This window comes from Epinephelus moara, chromosome 12 (assembly GCF_006386435.1).
Source record: "Epinephelus moara isolate mb chromosome 12, YSFRI_EMoa_1.0, whole genome shotgun sequence".
NCBI classification, from domain to species: Eukaryota; Metazoa; Chordata; class Actinopteri; order Perciformes; family Serranidae; genus Epinephelus; species Epinephelus moara.
Genome location: NC_065517.1, coordinates 31267818 through 31283758, shown reverse-complemented (window position 1 = coordinate 31283758; position 15941 = coordinate 31267818). Strand labels below are relative to the sequence as shown.

At 44.0% G+C, this 15941-nt stretch overlaps 1 protein-coding gene across 1 annotated transcript in view; it reads left to right on the top strand.

The window, feature by feature from the left end:
- Nucleotides 1-15941, top strand: part of nbas (NBAS subunit of NRZ tethering complex) — a 281527-nt gene that overhangs the window by 228303 nt on the left and 37283 nt on the right. Inside the window, exon 50 of the mRNA XM_050057998.1 lies at nucleotides 15439-15578. Within this exon, the coding sequence (XP_049913955.1) occupies nucleotides 15439-15578 (140 nt within the window). The remainder of the gene's footprint in view (nucleotides 1-15438; nucleotides 15579-15941) is intronic.

Here is a 15941-nt window from a genome sequence, read left to right as displayed (position 1 = left end):
GAGGATAACTGAACGAGCACTCATATTTTGTTTCTGGCCAGGATTCTCAGAGCAGAGGATCCACTGCCTGCAACTAGCTCTCCCCTGGAGGACATGGGGAAGTACAAATTCATGAAAATTGGTTATTTAGCCAACATTTTGAGGCATGGCTGGTAGAACTTCGAGGGCAATGCATATGAGGCTCTGTGTATTTCCTGCAAAATGTTTTTCAAACTCAGCACGATGGAAATCAAGACAGTGGAATCCCATGTGCAGAGTGAGAAACACAAAATCACCAAGAAAACCTGCCAACAAACGCCAGGTATATTCCAGTATTCCAGGTCATTTGGGCAAACTTGGCCGTAACCCAGAGTAATCAATGTTGGTAAGTGGTGAATGGACTGTACTAGTAGTGTAATAGCGCTTTTCTAGTCTTTTACTAGTCACTGGGGGCCGAGGCTACCATACGAGGTGCCACCTGCTACTCAGTAACCATTCATACATTCTCACATGCCAATAGAACAATCACCCGGAGCAATTTGGGGTTCAGTATCTTGCCCAAGGATACATTGACGTGTGGACTGGAGGAGCTGGGGATCAAATTGCCGAACCTCTGAGCCACATCTGCTCTAAAAGTATGAACCAAAATCTCTGAGGAAAGTTTCCAGCACCTTGTTGAATCGATGCCATGAAGAAGTGAGGCAGTTGTGAAGGCAAAAGGGGGTCAACCCTAGCCTGGAAATCCAGACTCAAATCTAGAAAGATTTTGAGTCTGGCCCTCATCGATACACCCTTCCTACCCAAGGGGCGGCACTAACTGAGGCATATTAAATGCCACCGCACGCAATTGGATAGCACGATAGCCAATCAGAGCAAAAAACAAGGTGACGTATTCATTGCAGTTAGCCCCATTGGTTTGCCAAACAGTGGGGCTAACTGATATATTATGCTTTTGCTGTATCCCGTCGGCAAAACGGCAAAAATGTCCTTCCTGGAAGCGAAAGCTTCTAGGGCAGTCTTCTGTTCCTCTCTCAAAGAAAAATATAAGTGTAGTTGGCTTAGCGTTTCTTCCAAAGCTTAATTGAATGGACGCGGTCCTTCAGCAGCTGCCATCTTGGTTATTTACTTTTCGACTCCTACGGCGCAGCGCTGTCCTCATCATGTTACGCCCGCCCAGAGCCCACCTCTGTCAGATAGACTGATCTGATTGGTCCGATGGCGATTCACCGGGCTCTGCTTGTTGGGGCCATATCCCCGTGCAGAGCAAATTCGAATTTGCTAGGGGTGGGGTATCTGGATTTCCAGGTTAGGCCATTTAAACGTCACACCTACCTTGTTTGGTCGAGACTTTGGTCACTTTTTTTTTTTAAAGATATTTTTCTGGGCATTTTTAAGCCTTTATTTGATAGGACAGATGAGTGTGAAGGAGGAGAGAGAGGGGGAGTGACATGCAGCAAAGGGCCACAGGCTGGAGTCGAACCCGGGCCGCTGCGGGGGCCGCTGCGGCAACAGCCTTGTACATGGGGCGCCTGCTCTACCACTAAGCCACCGACGCCCTGACTTTGGTCACTTTAATTTGAACCAAGACCTCCCCAGATCAAACCGTTAACCCTTGCTCCAGATCAAACTGAACCACGGTTTGGTTTGTTCCTGGCATGAAAACATTTATTGGATGGTTCAGACCTTACAGGAAATTGGCAAGCTGTCGCCAAGTGGTAGTAATAGTGTGGCACCTCATTGCATAGTATGTTTGTGTGATTTAGCCACAGAGAGTGATGGTAGCTGTGCTCAGAGTAGATAGGTGGTGATCGGAGCAGGGAAAATGTTAAGTGGTAGTGAATATACAGCGTAGGTTTCAGGTTCCATTTACGGTACAATATAACAAAATGAGTACATGGGTAACAGAGGAGACGACTTTATAAAGAGTCAAAGACTCACATCTTTCCATTATTTTGTGAGGGGATGGCAGGGCTTGTCCACAAACTAATCAATGTCAAGTATAGAGAGATGCAGCTGACGCAGGTGATGACGACAGGAGTGACTTGGTATGTTGTGTAGTTCTTTAGTGCACTCACATAATGGATCAAATGCAAACCTTGGTTCAGACTTCCAGGTGTGTAAAGGCCGTTAAAGCAGTATATTTCTGTCAGGTCTTACAGGTGTGACTGCCACAAACCTCAATAGGCTGTGACAGGACAACAAAGGACGAACAGTGAGTTCATCGAGCCGTGGTATGAAACACACTGTACTCCAACACGGTTTCATTCAGCGAGCCTCTCAGCACCACGGACAGCTCTCATTTACCATCAGCTGACAGTGTTTTATGATGAGGTGAGAGGATCAGTAGTATGTTGACAAAGTAGAGTAAATGTCAGTCAGCACCTTTCACCAGAGTGGTAATCACTCACAGCAGCTCTGTGGGGGCTTGACCTTGAACATTCACGTTCCTGTTTGCAACCTACACTGAAGCATTTAAAGGGACAGTGCACCCCAAAATCAAAATTCATGTCATCCTCTCACCTGTAGTGCTTCTTATCAATCTAGATCATTTTGGTGTGCGCTTTAGTGTCTGAGAATCTTTTACTACATTTTAATAGTTAAGGAGCTTGATAAGGGGCCGTACACATGCCACATCACAATGACATCACTTTGTTATCTGGAGGCAAAACCTGCCTCTCCACCACAGGGCTGTAGGCTACATAGGAGTCTTAAAATGTGGTCTTGATGTGTTATTGGGAGCCAGAATAGAAGGAGTCATGGCTCAAAACTTAAATTTTATCACATACCAGCTGCCACTGCCCATCACCACAAACAAAGACAACTATGGTTAAATGTGATAAGACGAAAGGACTGGACGGAGGCGATCATCAAAAATGCTCACATGTGCAGGGCACACTTCATATCAGGTTAAGGAAAAAGTAGTGCCGTCCAGTAGTGTTGTTCAAGTGTCGTCCTCCTTTGTAAGATTGGCATAGTAACCAACCACAAAGCTTCCTGTGACATCATCCATCCACTGAGTGACAGCATACAGGTCGGCCAGTCTGGTCCCGTTGGTCAGTGTTTACTTATTCAAGTAACACTCGCGGTCCCGGAGAGTGAGTGACCTGACATGGTGCGTTCATAAATTCAGTCTGACGCTCTACACTGAAATGAGAGCCCTGTTGGTCGAAGAAATGGAGCGTTATATTTCTATATGAATTAATGAACGGTTAAGGTAATCCTCAAGCCCTTTTTAGATAGGAATTGTGCAAATTTGCAGGAAAGCCCAATCAGTCTTCTTTCAGCATTGGCTGTATAAAAACAAAATCGGGGAGTGCAGCAAAATGCCGCCTCCCTACTTTTGTTTATACAGAATGCACCTTTTTCGGTGCAATGGGGGGCGTGAGCAGGTAACAAAACATGTAGCTCAGCGTGTGACGTAAACAGTGACGTGGGAGGGAAGCCGCGGCTGGTCAGTCCTTCGGCGATTCTCTCGTAAGCTGGCTGTCCTTCACCGTCCCCGTCATCTGACGGTTAATGGCCTCTATGTTTGCGAGGACAAGGAGGGCGCGCAATTCTCCCCAGTTGCTCATCTTTACCGTGTCTGTCAGGTTTGCGTTTCCCTCTTGCTACTAGCTGCTCGCTAATTCCTGCTATCAGCTGTTTCTTGTTTATCCACCGCCAGTGGCTCGCACGTGCGGCGTCATCAACAGCTCCTCCCACAAGTCATCAACAGCCCCTCCCGTTGCAGAAGACCGCCTCAGTCTGCTTAAAATAAAAGGGTTCCGCCAATATGAATATGCTACAAGGCGGAAAATTGGGCACCTCGGATCAACTCGCCAATCCGGCTCTGTGTGTCTAAACGCTCGCAGCTTGCCGGCAAAACGGCCCAAATTCGCGGAAAGTCTGGCAGTGTAAAAGGGGCTACACATTCACTCCACTCGGGGCTCTGCCACTCCGAGAGTGCGGTGCTCTGGATGCCGAACAGTACATTTCGACAGCGCTCCAAATTTACCAACAGTCCAGTTTGTGCCAGAATGCACTCCAGCACTCAGAATGAGTATTTCTGAATGCACCACTCTTATCATCTTCCTGCATAGTCTGAAACAAGCCAACAGAACTTGCTAGCTAACACTAATGCTAATGTCTGTGGAGAATTGTTTTGCCTCCAGCTAAGCCCCGCCCACCAAAAGTGTCATACAAAATAATTGTTCATTAATTGTTGTCGAGGTAACATGTTCAGTTAATCGTGATATTGATTTGAGGTCATATCGCCTAGCCTTATGACAGGTAAGAGGAAAACTATGTATTTTGGATCTAGGTGTGAACGGTCCCTTTAAGGTAGGTGTTGATATTAAACTGAAACCCCCTATGAAATGTTCCAAATGGACAAAAACATGTTTTCAATAGCAGGAAAGCCACCGTAGTTTCTTTTGCAGCTAACCTTCAAAAATAGAATGAAGTAAGATAAATAAAGAGGATGTAGCAAAGGGCTCGAGCTCCCTATAGACCCTGAATATGCATGTGAGCTCTGTTGTTGGCAAACATGCTTATTGTCTAACAAATAAAAATACCTCAAAGCCTGCTGAGGGGCTCACATCTCTGGATGCACACCCCTTAATGTTCACTCCTGAAGATTCAGTTAATAGCAGGGCATTCTTCATTCACCCCGTGTGTGTGTCTAAAATTATCTACAGTATTACCTTCAAGTGTCACCTGTGTGTTGAAAGCGGTTCAAATTTGAAAGACTACAGTGGAGCGCTTTGATGTCGGAATATTTATTTAGTCTGAGTTTATTCCTTTAGGAAAGACAGTGACATATGGAGGAAATTATTCCACAGGAGTTTATTGAAGCTCTGTTTCAGTGGCATTCAGCTGATTGTTTTTGATTGTGTGTGTGTGTGTGTGTGTGTGTGTACACCTGCGTGCCTGTTTGCATGGTCGTTATTATGTTTTGGTGTTAGTGTGTGTGTGTGTGTGTGTGTGTGTGTCTTCCTCTAAATGGAGTGAAAGAAGTCTCATGCCAGTTATTCTCAGGAGGGATAGATGACTCCACTTTCATCTGTCTAGCCCTCTGTCTCTCTCTCACACACACACACTCACACCCACACACACACATATGCTACTGCAGTCTTTTTTACTTCATCTCCATTTTTATCCTTTGGTGAACTGTGTATGTGTGTGTATGTGTGTGTGTGTGTGTTTTCGCCCACGTGGCTTCTGACAGCTTTCTGCTCTGCCTATCGATTTGCCCCAAAGCAGCTCTCGTCTCTCTCCGTCTTTCTTACACACACACACACTCACACACACACTTCCTCTCTTTTTTTCTCCCCTGTTTTATTATCATATGCTGATAGCCGGGTTAGACTGCATTGCAGTTTTTAATCAGTGTAGAGATACCCTGTCTGACTACACAAGCTTTTTTTGGACAAACTACAGCGCGCTCTGTAATTGCTGTTTGTCCTAAAGAAACGTGCGTGTGACTGTGCTCTTGTACAACTTTATAAAACTTTAGAAGTGATGACATTTGAGTCAGCCCTCTTAGTTTAGGGTGAAAAGAAAGAAACATCCCAAGTGAGACAGTATAACAAGCGTGAGTGTGCAGTTTTACAAAGAGATAAGGCTGATGTCAGTGCGGTGAAGCATCCTATATTGACCCCATATTGCTGTAAGATGCATTACGTACGTTATCCGCATTAAAAATTCTGAAAATGTCCAGATTAGGGATGTTAGTTACAGTTAATTTTGCTTTTGATAGCCTGACACCAATTAACTGGTAACTAATCAGCTGTGAGGCACCAGTGCTAACCACTGTGTTACCGTGCTGCCCTACTAACTGATTCATTTTTAATTAAAACAAACAAACAAACAAAAAACCTGCAAAATGAAATGTTTTGTGATGTAAATGTTTTGCATTTTATTTTATTTTCTGTTGTTTTTGCTAACAGATAGCTGGCTAGCTGCGTTAACATGTGGAAACATAGTGCCCACTGCCCAGCCTCTAGTCTACTGGTCAGCTAACATTAGCTTTAGCCGCTTGGTGGGAGCTAGCTAGCAGTGCCGCTGATTTGTGAATACTGTTGGTAACACATGTTGCTATGATAACATGGTGGACACCCTCTGGTCTCTAGAGGTAGGTAGCCCGGTGATTAAGCGGCTTCATTTTCAGCCGCAAATCCCCTTTAGCATTGTTAACTGTTTTAGCACCAGTAGCCATGCTGATGCTGTTAGCTAATGTTGCTAACAGAGCTAACATTGATAACACAGGTCTGGTGGACCTGAGTTTGAGTGCTGCATTTCAAAGCACTGTCCATTTAGAGGTGTGTTTTTTGATGTAAATGTTTTGCCTTTCATTATATTTTCTGTTGGTTTTGCTAACAGACAGCTGGCTAGCTGCGTTAACATGCGGAAACATAGTGCCAACTGCTCGGCCTCAACGTTAGCTTTAGCCGCTCTTCACTGCACACACCCCGGGTTGGGTGGGAGATAGCTAGCTGTGCCGCTGATTTGTAATTACTGTTGGTAACGTGTTGCTATGGAAACATGGTAGACACCCTCTGGTCTCCCCCAGGTAGCCCAAGTGGCTTCATTTTGAGCTGCTGATCCCCTTTAGCATTGTGAACTGTTTTACCACCAATAGCCGTGCTAACACTGCTGATGTTGCTAACGGAGCTAACATTGACAACACAGGTCTAGTTAACAATGCTAAAGGGCGCTTGTAGCTCAAAACTGAGTCACTTACTCACTGGGGCGACGTGGGAGGAGACTGGAGGGTGGACCATCAATTCAATTTATAAATAAATTGAATTGATGGTCATAATGTTTTCAAAGTAACGTTGTCGGATCAGGACAATGTTATCAGTGGTAATCACTAAATGAACAGCACCGCTAGCAAGCATTAGCTCCCAGCAGACCCTGCTGGTGGGAGTGCAGATAATCGAAATATGGAAAAATTGACTCATAGACCAACATGCAGACCCGCCCAAAAATATTTTTGTTGGATAAACAATTAACAGTAACCATTGACACATCTTAGACTAGGCCAATATTTTAGGATGTGCACATTATCCCAAATGTTTCTAACAATGTCCAAACCCAGAGAAATCTATAATTTGAATTAAAGACACAGTTCTTGTCATTTGGTCGCCGTCACTTGTCACTTGCTTCATATCCCCTATTCCCATGCGTCAAGGTTGTTTGCAAGAAGCTAATATAAATTGGCATTTGATCCAGTTTAAGCTACATTTTTACAATGAACATTTCAGATATTGGTTGGTTTTAACTATACATTTTTTTACTCACTAAATGAGGGATTTTAAGTAAGAAAACAAGCTGACTAGATGTTTAGCAACTCGGCTCCAGCCCCTGCTGTGCTGAACAGCTTCAGAGAAACAGTGATTTTTAATGTGAAACTGCTTTATTCTGTGTTTTTACTGGTTTAAATCACTGGGTATGTTTGTTTTGGAGAGGAGGAGACCTCTGCAGATAATTCGTCTCCTGGTAAAAACCTCCTCAATGTCTGGATCTTAAGTTATCAGAGAAAAAAAGGTGAGCACATATAAGCAGGTGCTGAGCTAGTGGCCTCTCCGAAACGAGCTGAACAGCGTCAGAGAAACACTGATTTTTAATGTGAAACTGCTTTACTCAGTGTTCTTACCAGTTTAATCACCAGGTCTGTTTGTTTTGGAGAGGAAGAGACCTCTGCAGGTAATTCAGCTCTCTGTAAAAATCTCCTGAATGATGAACACTGAAGAAATCTTAACAGGGAGAAACTGACTGCAGTGACAGCATCACTCTGCCTTTTGCATTGTTCTGATTGAAGGGCCCCTAGCTGCAGAAAATTACATATTGTAGGCTACATTGAAGGGGAAAGGAGTCATGAAATTTCATAATGCTCACCAGTTCATGAACAAATCACAGCAGTTGGGAAAATGCAGTACCTATTCCACAGTATCACTTTACACATGCACCAAGGCTCATACAAGCCCCCACACCCATTGATGTTTCCCTGTATTAAAAAGTAAAAGGTTGTCAGAGTGATAATGCAGCTGCTGGTAACTACTCGTTGTCAAGATTCATTTGCTTCAGCCTCACCGTCTGCTTACTTCATTTCCATGCTTTTCTCTCGCCTCCCGTGTCCCTGTGTATCATTTTGCTAAAAGCATGGCTACTTCCAGTCACAGTGGGCGAGCATGTAGCATGTGGTCGGCATAATTTTAACAGCACTGTTTCCCATGCCAGCAGAGGGGAAAAAAAAAAAAGTGGTTTTGAAGCTTGAAATTACAGGCAGTGAGAGCGAGCAGCTCTTTGTTTGTGTGTTTGCTTTCATGCTTCTGTGTGCATGCGCTGCTCTCTGTCACACAGCACTGTTTGTATGGGGTATCGTATTATTTGCTGACCCCTCGGTATCAGAGGTTGCAACTGGCTTACGTGAATCGCTGTGTTGACGGGAATTATGCGTGTATGTGTATGTGTGCGGTGTGAGTGTGCGATTGCTTTTCTACTTGTACCTGTTGTGTTTTTATGCATGTCTATGCTCATGTTTGTACAGCCCATCTTTAATAGAAAGTGTTTGTATGTAGCCGTAGTCCATGTTTGCTTCTTCATTTTGTTTGTTTTGTTTTGTTTGCTGCTACTGTTTTTTTGTTTTGTTTGTTTTTTCTACTTTCTTTCCTCAGTGCTTTGGAATAACTTCATATCTGTCAAAGAAACTTATAACCAATCAGGATGAGTGTGGGCTAGTAGCTTGAGAGGTGCCAGTTCACCTTCTGGGCATTGCTGGGGTGCCCTAACTGCCTGGAGCACCTGACTAACAGAGTGAAAAAATAATGATTTAAAGGCACACTTCACCCCCCTAAATGACCATTTGAATATCAATTACTCAGCCCATGTTACGTTGAATTCATGAAGAAAACGAAAAGAATCCAAAAATAGAGAAAAGTTTTGATGAATTGAAGTCATTGGGGTCCACATGTAACAACAGCAGCACTACATCGAAACATGCAGTATAATCTAAGTCTCATTTATCCAGTCGTATGCTCAGTACTTCCCAAACAGACAGCCCTATCTGACGCAGAACTGAACTAAAGATGAAACTTCTCTATGCTCTCTTCAAAGCCAGACTCCATTGACAAATACAATAATTTTAACTCGCTGAACACAGGAGATGCTGGTCTACCACTGCCTCGATTGATTAGCTAGTTTGTGTTATTATGTGACTTTGGTATTTGAGAGGGTTAATTCAGATTGATCAAAGTCACACATTAACACAAGGACACTTACTGACTAAGGCAGCGTTAGACCAGCAGCCCCTGTGTTCAGCGAGGGAAAACTGTTGTTTTTGTCAATGGAGTCTGGCTTTGAAGAGAGCACAGACAAGTTTCACTCTCCGCACAATTTCCTGTCAAAAAGGATAGATGATACTTAGATTATACTGCACGAGTTGTGTGACACAAGCAGATGTTTTGATACAATTTTGCTGTCATTAAACACGGACACTTAAGTTCATCAAGAATTTTCTGTTTTTGGATTCGTCGTTCACCGGAAGCATGCAAGAAAAACAGTTTTTCCCACAAATTCTAGGCAGCACAGCGTAATTGATATACAAATGGTCTTTTGGGGGGTGAAGTATTCTTTTAATGAGATACTTCTGTATATTCCATGAAATGTCAACTATTACTACGGGGGTTTTATCAGCTGCAGTTACTGTAGCTAGATAAGTCAGCTAACGTTAGCTCAGTGAGTCTGCAGTGTGACACGGGGATGTGGTACAACAGTTGTAAACAGGGCTTTTTATGTAACAGAATGTTTACCACAAACAGTAGTTGATTAATAATATGCTATAATATGGCCTTGATGAACACTTGAGTTACTGTTGTAGTGAGTCGGTCATGTTAACGATTGTAGTTTACATAAAGTAAACAAACATACTGCTTAATCTACTCCTTACGCCAAGTTCACACTGCACGTGGAAGCGCTTGTTTTCAGCGCCCATGTTAACCAATTGGGCCTTTCACAGTGGTCGTGGTGTGGCACCAAGTGTCCTCACTGGCTTGTGATCTGCAGGGATAGTTTCAGAATCTGGTCTATTTTTTCTGTGAGCTGTGAACAAATATGGCAAGAAAACACTAACAATCTACTTTTAATAAAATAAGGGATATATTAGATATGATATAAATTATCTGACTATGTTAAAGATAAGAATATGCATCCCATGCTTCTGCATTTTTGTCATATTTGTTGTTTTAAACAGAGAGCAAGGGGGCAAGCAGAGCCACACACATATGCAATCTCACACACACACACACACACACACACACACACATTGAGACAGAGACACAGAATTTTAAATGTGATTTAAACAGAGCACAGAGCAGAGTCGCTTGCATATCTGGTGTGAACAGCCAGCTGCAGGACAACTGGCAAATTGGGTTACACTTCAGACCTTGTGTTATTGGTTATTGAAAGGCAGCAATACAAAAGTAGGCACTTTGTTTTGTAGAGGAATCCAAAGTTTGACAGGCCTACAGAGGCTGCTTATATAATATTCTGTGATTGGACAGTCATTATTTGAAAAAAAAAGGTTTAAAACTTATCCTGGGAGAGTGGTGATGAGCCAAACAAACATTCAGCCTTTGTTCATAAATATACTTTGCAATTAGCATTTATCCTGCCGTCTAACTAACTGATCTTGGACTGGGCAGATGGATAGGGATTGAGTTTGCAAGTGTTTGAAAGCCGGATAGATGCGAAAGCGAAGAATGTATGATGACTGATTGACTGAGAGAGCGCGTGTCAGATGTAATTTGCCAGCGCTCCTCTGCTAAGTGTTATGGTATTGGCTGACAGTCTCATCCCTCACTCCCTCCCTCCTCTCTCTGCCCTCCTGCCCTCCTGCACTCTGTTCTTTGTACAACACCACAGAGGAAATGTTGATTTTAATCACTAGGCATAATTAATTACCATCCCTCCTTGTTAAGAAAATAAAAGCCTCACAGCCACATTGTAATTGGCAGCGATTTAATTTGTGGTCTACTGTAGGTGAGTTTTGATGGGGGTGTGTGTCTGTGTGTGTGCAAGCGTGTGAGAGGATGTAGGTGTGTGTCTGTGAGTCTGAATGCAACTTGCAATGTGTTTTGTCGGGAGAACATGTAATCAAAATATTACCAGGGAATCCCAAGGTCTTGTATTCCTTTGAATTCTCAAACAGTAAATAAATGTGGCCGTAAAACATCAGAAAATGCTTCAATAGCGGGAGGCTGTTCGGTATTCAGCATTCATACCACAGTGAGGCAATAACAATGACGAACAGGCTTTGGGTTGCAGTTTACATTCAGTGATGAATTTGAGAGCTTTAGATTGCAGCGAGGGCTTTTTACAGGTAGTTAAGATTCCATTTCTGTTTCCCAAATGACCTCCATTTCCAGAGGGTCCTGAGCTTCAGCTTTGCTCATTTATTGCTCCATCCCCCATCATAAGGCGCTTCACTACCCCACGGTGCGTGGATCTGCTGCGCTGCCACTTATTTGCATGTGCATTTACTTGTAAATTAGAGGTTTAACACCACCGATGTCTCCGAATCAGTAGTACTTTATTAAGGAAATCAGCCGATGTGAGCACTGCTTAATTACCAGTCATCCATTGCACCTTGTGTCGGTCCATTGTAACACTATGACAAGAGGAAGTGGATTATATGGAGTCCCACTGCCGACACAAGGAAGTAAGAGACTGTCGGACCAGTTAGTAAATGATACTGTTGGTTAAAGGAGCTGTAAACGATATTCAGAGCATATCTATGATTCAGAGGTTGTCTGCACATGGTTCTCAACATGGAGCTGCAGCTAGCAGCTAATGTTGATAACAGCGCTAACAACAGCAACAGTGCTGACAGAGCGCTAACAACAGCAACAGTGCTGACAGAGCTAACAGTGTTAACCTGGGGGGGAAACAGAGGTTGGGCATTGTGCTTTCGTGGCAATGCGGGGCGCAGTGCCGGACCATCATGGTGAAGAAGGAGCTGACCTAGAGGGCAAAGCTTTCGATTTACTGGTCCATATATGTCCCAACCCTCACCTATGGTCATGAGCTCTGGGAAGCGACCGAAAGAATGAGGTCGCGGATACAAGGGACCGGTAGCTGGGCTCAGCCTTACTGTGCATTCACACCAAAAGCGTCATGAGCGCCAGCGGTCGCCCAGGTCGCTGGCATCGTGCTGCCTGGCAGCTCTGGCAGGGCTTGCAGAAGGCTGCCAAGGGGCGGGGCTTTCAAGCTGCGCTGCAGATGTGTTCAGCTCCATTCTAACTAACCTACCTGTTTATGTGCTTTGCATTTGTTTACATGGATCGACACAAGCCTATTTTACTTACCAGACAAACCAACAATTTTAGATACCCTTTTCCAGGCCTCTGACTTCTTCTGGATGTCTCTGTAAATAAACAGAGACACATCATATAGCTCCGGGAAACCGGAGACCGCCACAATCAACTTCTCCTCCATTTTCGTCTTCTCTTTCTTTTTCTTTCACTGTCCCGCCTAGAATATTCACGGTCTGCAATTGGCTGCTGCTCGCTGCTGCTTCAGTGGTGTCGCTGCTCATTTGCATAAAGTTGAGCTTCTCTCAACTTCACAGTGACACAGTGAGTTGCTGGCATCGCGCTGCTCGCTGCTGCCGAGGCTCCAGACGCCCTTAGTAGCAAGCATACATTGAAAATTAATGGCTGCCGGCCGCTTATGACGCTCATGACGCTTTTGGTGTGAATGCACAGTTAGAGATAAGGTTAGGAGCTCAGACATCTGGAGGGAGCTCGGAGTAGAGCCGCTGCTCTTAGCGCTGAAAAGCTTTATAGATTTTTAGACCTTCAAACAAAGGAGGATATCGATCTTTCTACTGCTGCAACGATCCATTTCACAAGTGAAGGTTGTTGTATACAATCCACAGACCTTGTTGTCGCGGTTTCATGTAGGAACTATTTTCCATCCATCCATCCATTTTCATCTGCTTAACCGGGGCCATTTTGTGGGGGCAGCAGGCCAAGCAAAGCACCCCAGACGTCGCTTTCCCCAGCAATGCTTGGACCCCAAGGAGTTCCCCGGCCAGTGGGACGTGCCTAGAACACCTCCAACAGAAGGTGCCCAGGAGGCATCCTGATTAGATGCCCAAACCACCTCAACTGACCCCTTTTGACGCAAAGGAGCAGCGGCTCTACTCCGAGCTCCCTCTGGATGCCCGAGCTCCTTACCCTATCTCTAAGGCTGAGCCTAGCCACCCCACGGAGGAAACTCATTTGGGCCAGAACTATTTTCTTTCTACCAAACTACACCTGCCAACCGTGTCATTGCACAGGAGGAAGTGTGCTTCAACTGGTAGCTCACCTAGCCAGCTACCCTTACAACTCAGCTGAAGAGGACGCCATTAATGTTTACGTCTTGGCTGAGCACAAGCCTCTTGACCATTGGTAGATGTGCAATGATATGTTTGGTGGTTGTAGTTTGGTAGAGAGAAAATATTTCCTGCACGAAACAGCTCACAACAAGGTCTAGAATCTGTATAGAGACGTTGCTGTTGAGTTTTTCAAATGTATTTTTTGGCACTTTGAGCACAGGCTGAGTGCTGTCTTTTTTGATTTCAGTATATTCAAGAGAAGTCAGACATATCTACTCACAACAAAACAGTCTAGACTGATAAATAGCACTACAGGTAAGAAGGCAAATATGTATTTTTGATTTTTGGATGAACTGTCCCTTTCAGCAATAGTGGAGTGAATCTGTGGCCAACTGACTTTTTGTAGCAAATTTCAGTCACCAGAATAAGTGCCTTTTTATATTTCTGCCTCATCAACATTGAACAGTCACACCTGTTGCATGAACACACATTTGTGTGCCTCTGGTCGTTGCGAGTGAACCGGCAATGTGGGGCTTTATTTGCTTTTGACTGCACAATGACCTACACAGCGTAAAACAGCTCACCTGCAGCTCTCCACCGTTTTCAACAAACATCTCTCGGGCATATGTTTCGTTAAAAGGCTTTGTAATCCAGGAGTAAACCACAATGTTGTAGATGCAGCAGGCAGTGGGGCGTGCGGTCCTCGCAGCCACACACACAACTTTGGCATTTGTACATTTAGTCAGCACTGCCCGCCGCTGACAAGCCATTTGTTACAGTATTACTGATTTTTATTTGACAGAGAAAATCATTTTGAAGGCAATATTGCATCATATATGAGAATAATTGAGGTGGTCTTTGGCATCTTAATGCAGCTATTTATCCTCCCTGAGGAAAAGTGTTTTACTGCCTAAAAATGTGTTTCATTAAATTATTGTTAATGGGACAGCTTAATTTACGAGCCTAAATATGAGTTTGTTGGAGCGGGATTTTCACCAGTGCTGATGCACAGATGGTCTCCGTACCTACCCAGCTTCATTACAAAACTGTCATAATAGAGGTTTAAAGAAGAGGTAGGTGTTTGCAGGTTTATTCTCAGACAGTTCCCAGTGTCTTAAAAAGTAGACTGTGTACAGACCTTTATGCTGGTGAATCATCGCCAGGCTTTACATAGATACCCAGTCTTATAAATTTGATCCCACCACTGAGGCTGAACTATGTTTTATGAGTCTGGCTGCAAGTGATGTATGTGTTGTGTGTGTGTGTGTGTGTGTGTGTGTGTGTGTGTGTAAATGTGTGCGTGCATGTGTGACGGAGCCTGTCTTTGCAGCAGCCATGCTTTGGCAGGTTGTAGTTTTCCCCTCAGAAATCAGCCGCTCTCTGAACTGTTAAATCACACTAGAAGCCAACCTTTGAGAAGAAAATTAATTACTTTCCCTCCGCCTCCTCCTCCTCTCATTTTTTCCACATTAACCCTCCCTCATTCCTTTTCACTCTCACACTCTCCCTCTCCACTCCATCTCCCTCTTTCTCATAATGGTGTAGAATAAGTTTGGCCACAGGTGACGTTTTTTTAAAACAACAGTGAAATGTGCCATCACTCATGAAGCCTTATTCAGTCCTCTCAGCACCTCGTCTGAAGTTTGCTTTGATGCTCGTCTAGATTGAGTGTTTCTGATTGCATGGTTCATGCAGGCAGCGTTTTGGCAGGAATGCCTTCACCACAAACTCTGCTGCAATCGTTAGGTTGTCAAGTTTTGCCATCAAATTCGAGAGCTTCATTTGAAATCAATGAAAGCCGCTCTCTTGTTTCTGTCGCATTTGTATTGGAGAGCGTCTGGAGGAAGTGTCCAAGATAATAAATCACTGAAATCCACTTGATGTTGGCATTTATCATCGCATTTATCCACAGCACTGCATGTGTAGCAGAATTTAAAAGAAACAGATGGTTATGGTCTAGTTACTGAGCACTCTTCATTCAGCTAATTTGTGCTTTGTGTTTAATGACCTGGTGGTATCTTAAAAATCTGGAGCCTCACAGCAGGCCGGTGCTTTTCGGTCTCAGATTGATTTGCTGTCTCTCCTCCCTTTCCTCTCAGATTGAGATAGAAGACGTGGAGAATGAGGAGAAGAGATACGCCCTCTTCCTGGAGCTGCTGGAAGCTGCACAGAAGTGGGAGGACTTTCAGCTGCTCACGCTTCTTCTACAAGCGTGGCCACCCATGATGAAAAAGGAAGTGTAAGACCGTTTTTTTTCATTGCTCTTTCTTTCAAGGTCAAAGTAATTGACCTTTTGCTAAGCCCCGTCCCTTTTTGATGGTCTGTCAAGCTGTCAGAGTAAGCATGTAGCCCACACTGTAACTAACTGCACTCCCTGAAGAAATATTATCATATTTTTGGAGAAATGAAAGAGTGATTCCACAGAGAAGCAGACAGAGGGGTCTACAGTCTGTGTTTGAAGGATATATCCAGGATGTCAAACTGACTCAGCAGCAACAACAGGTTAAAAAGACAAAGATAGTTAGAAGCTAAAGCCGAACTATAGGCTACAGATCACAGTGTAAAAGTGAACCACCACATCACTGCTGATCACCACACAAGA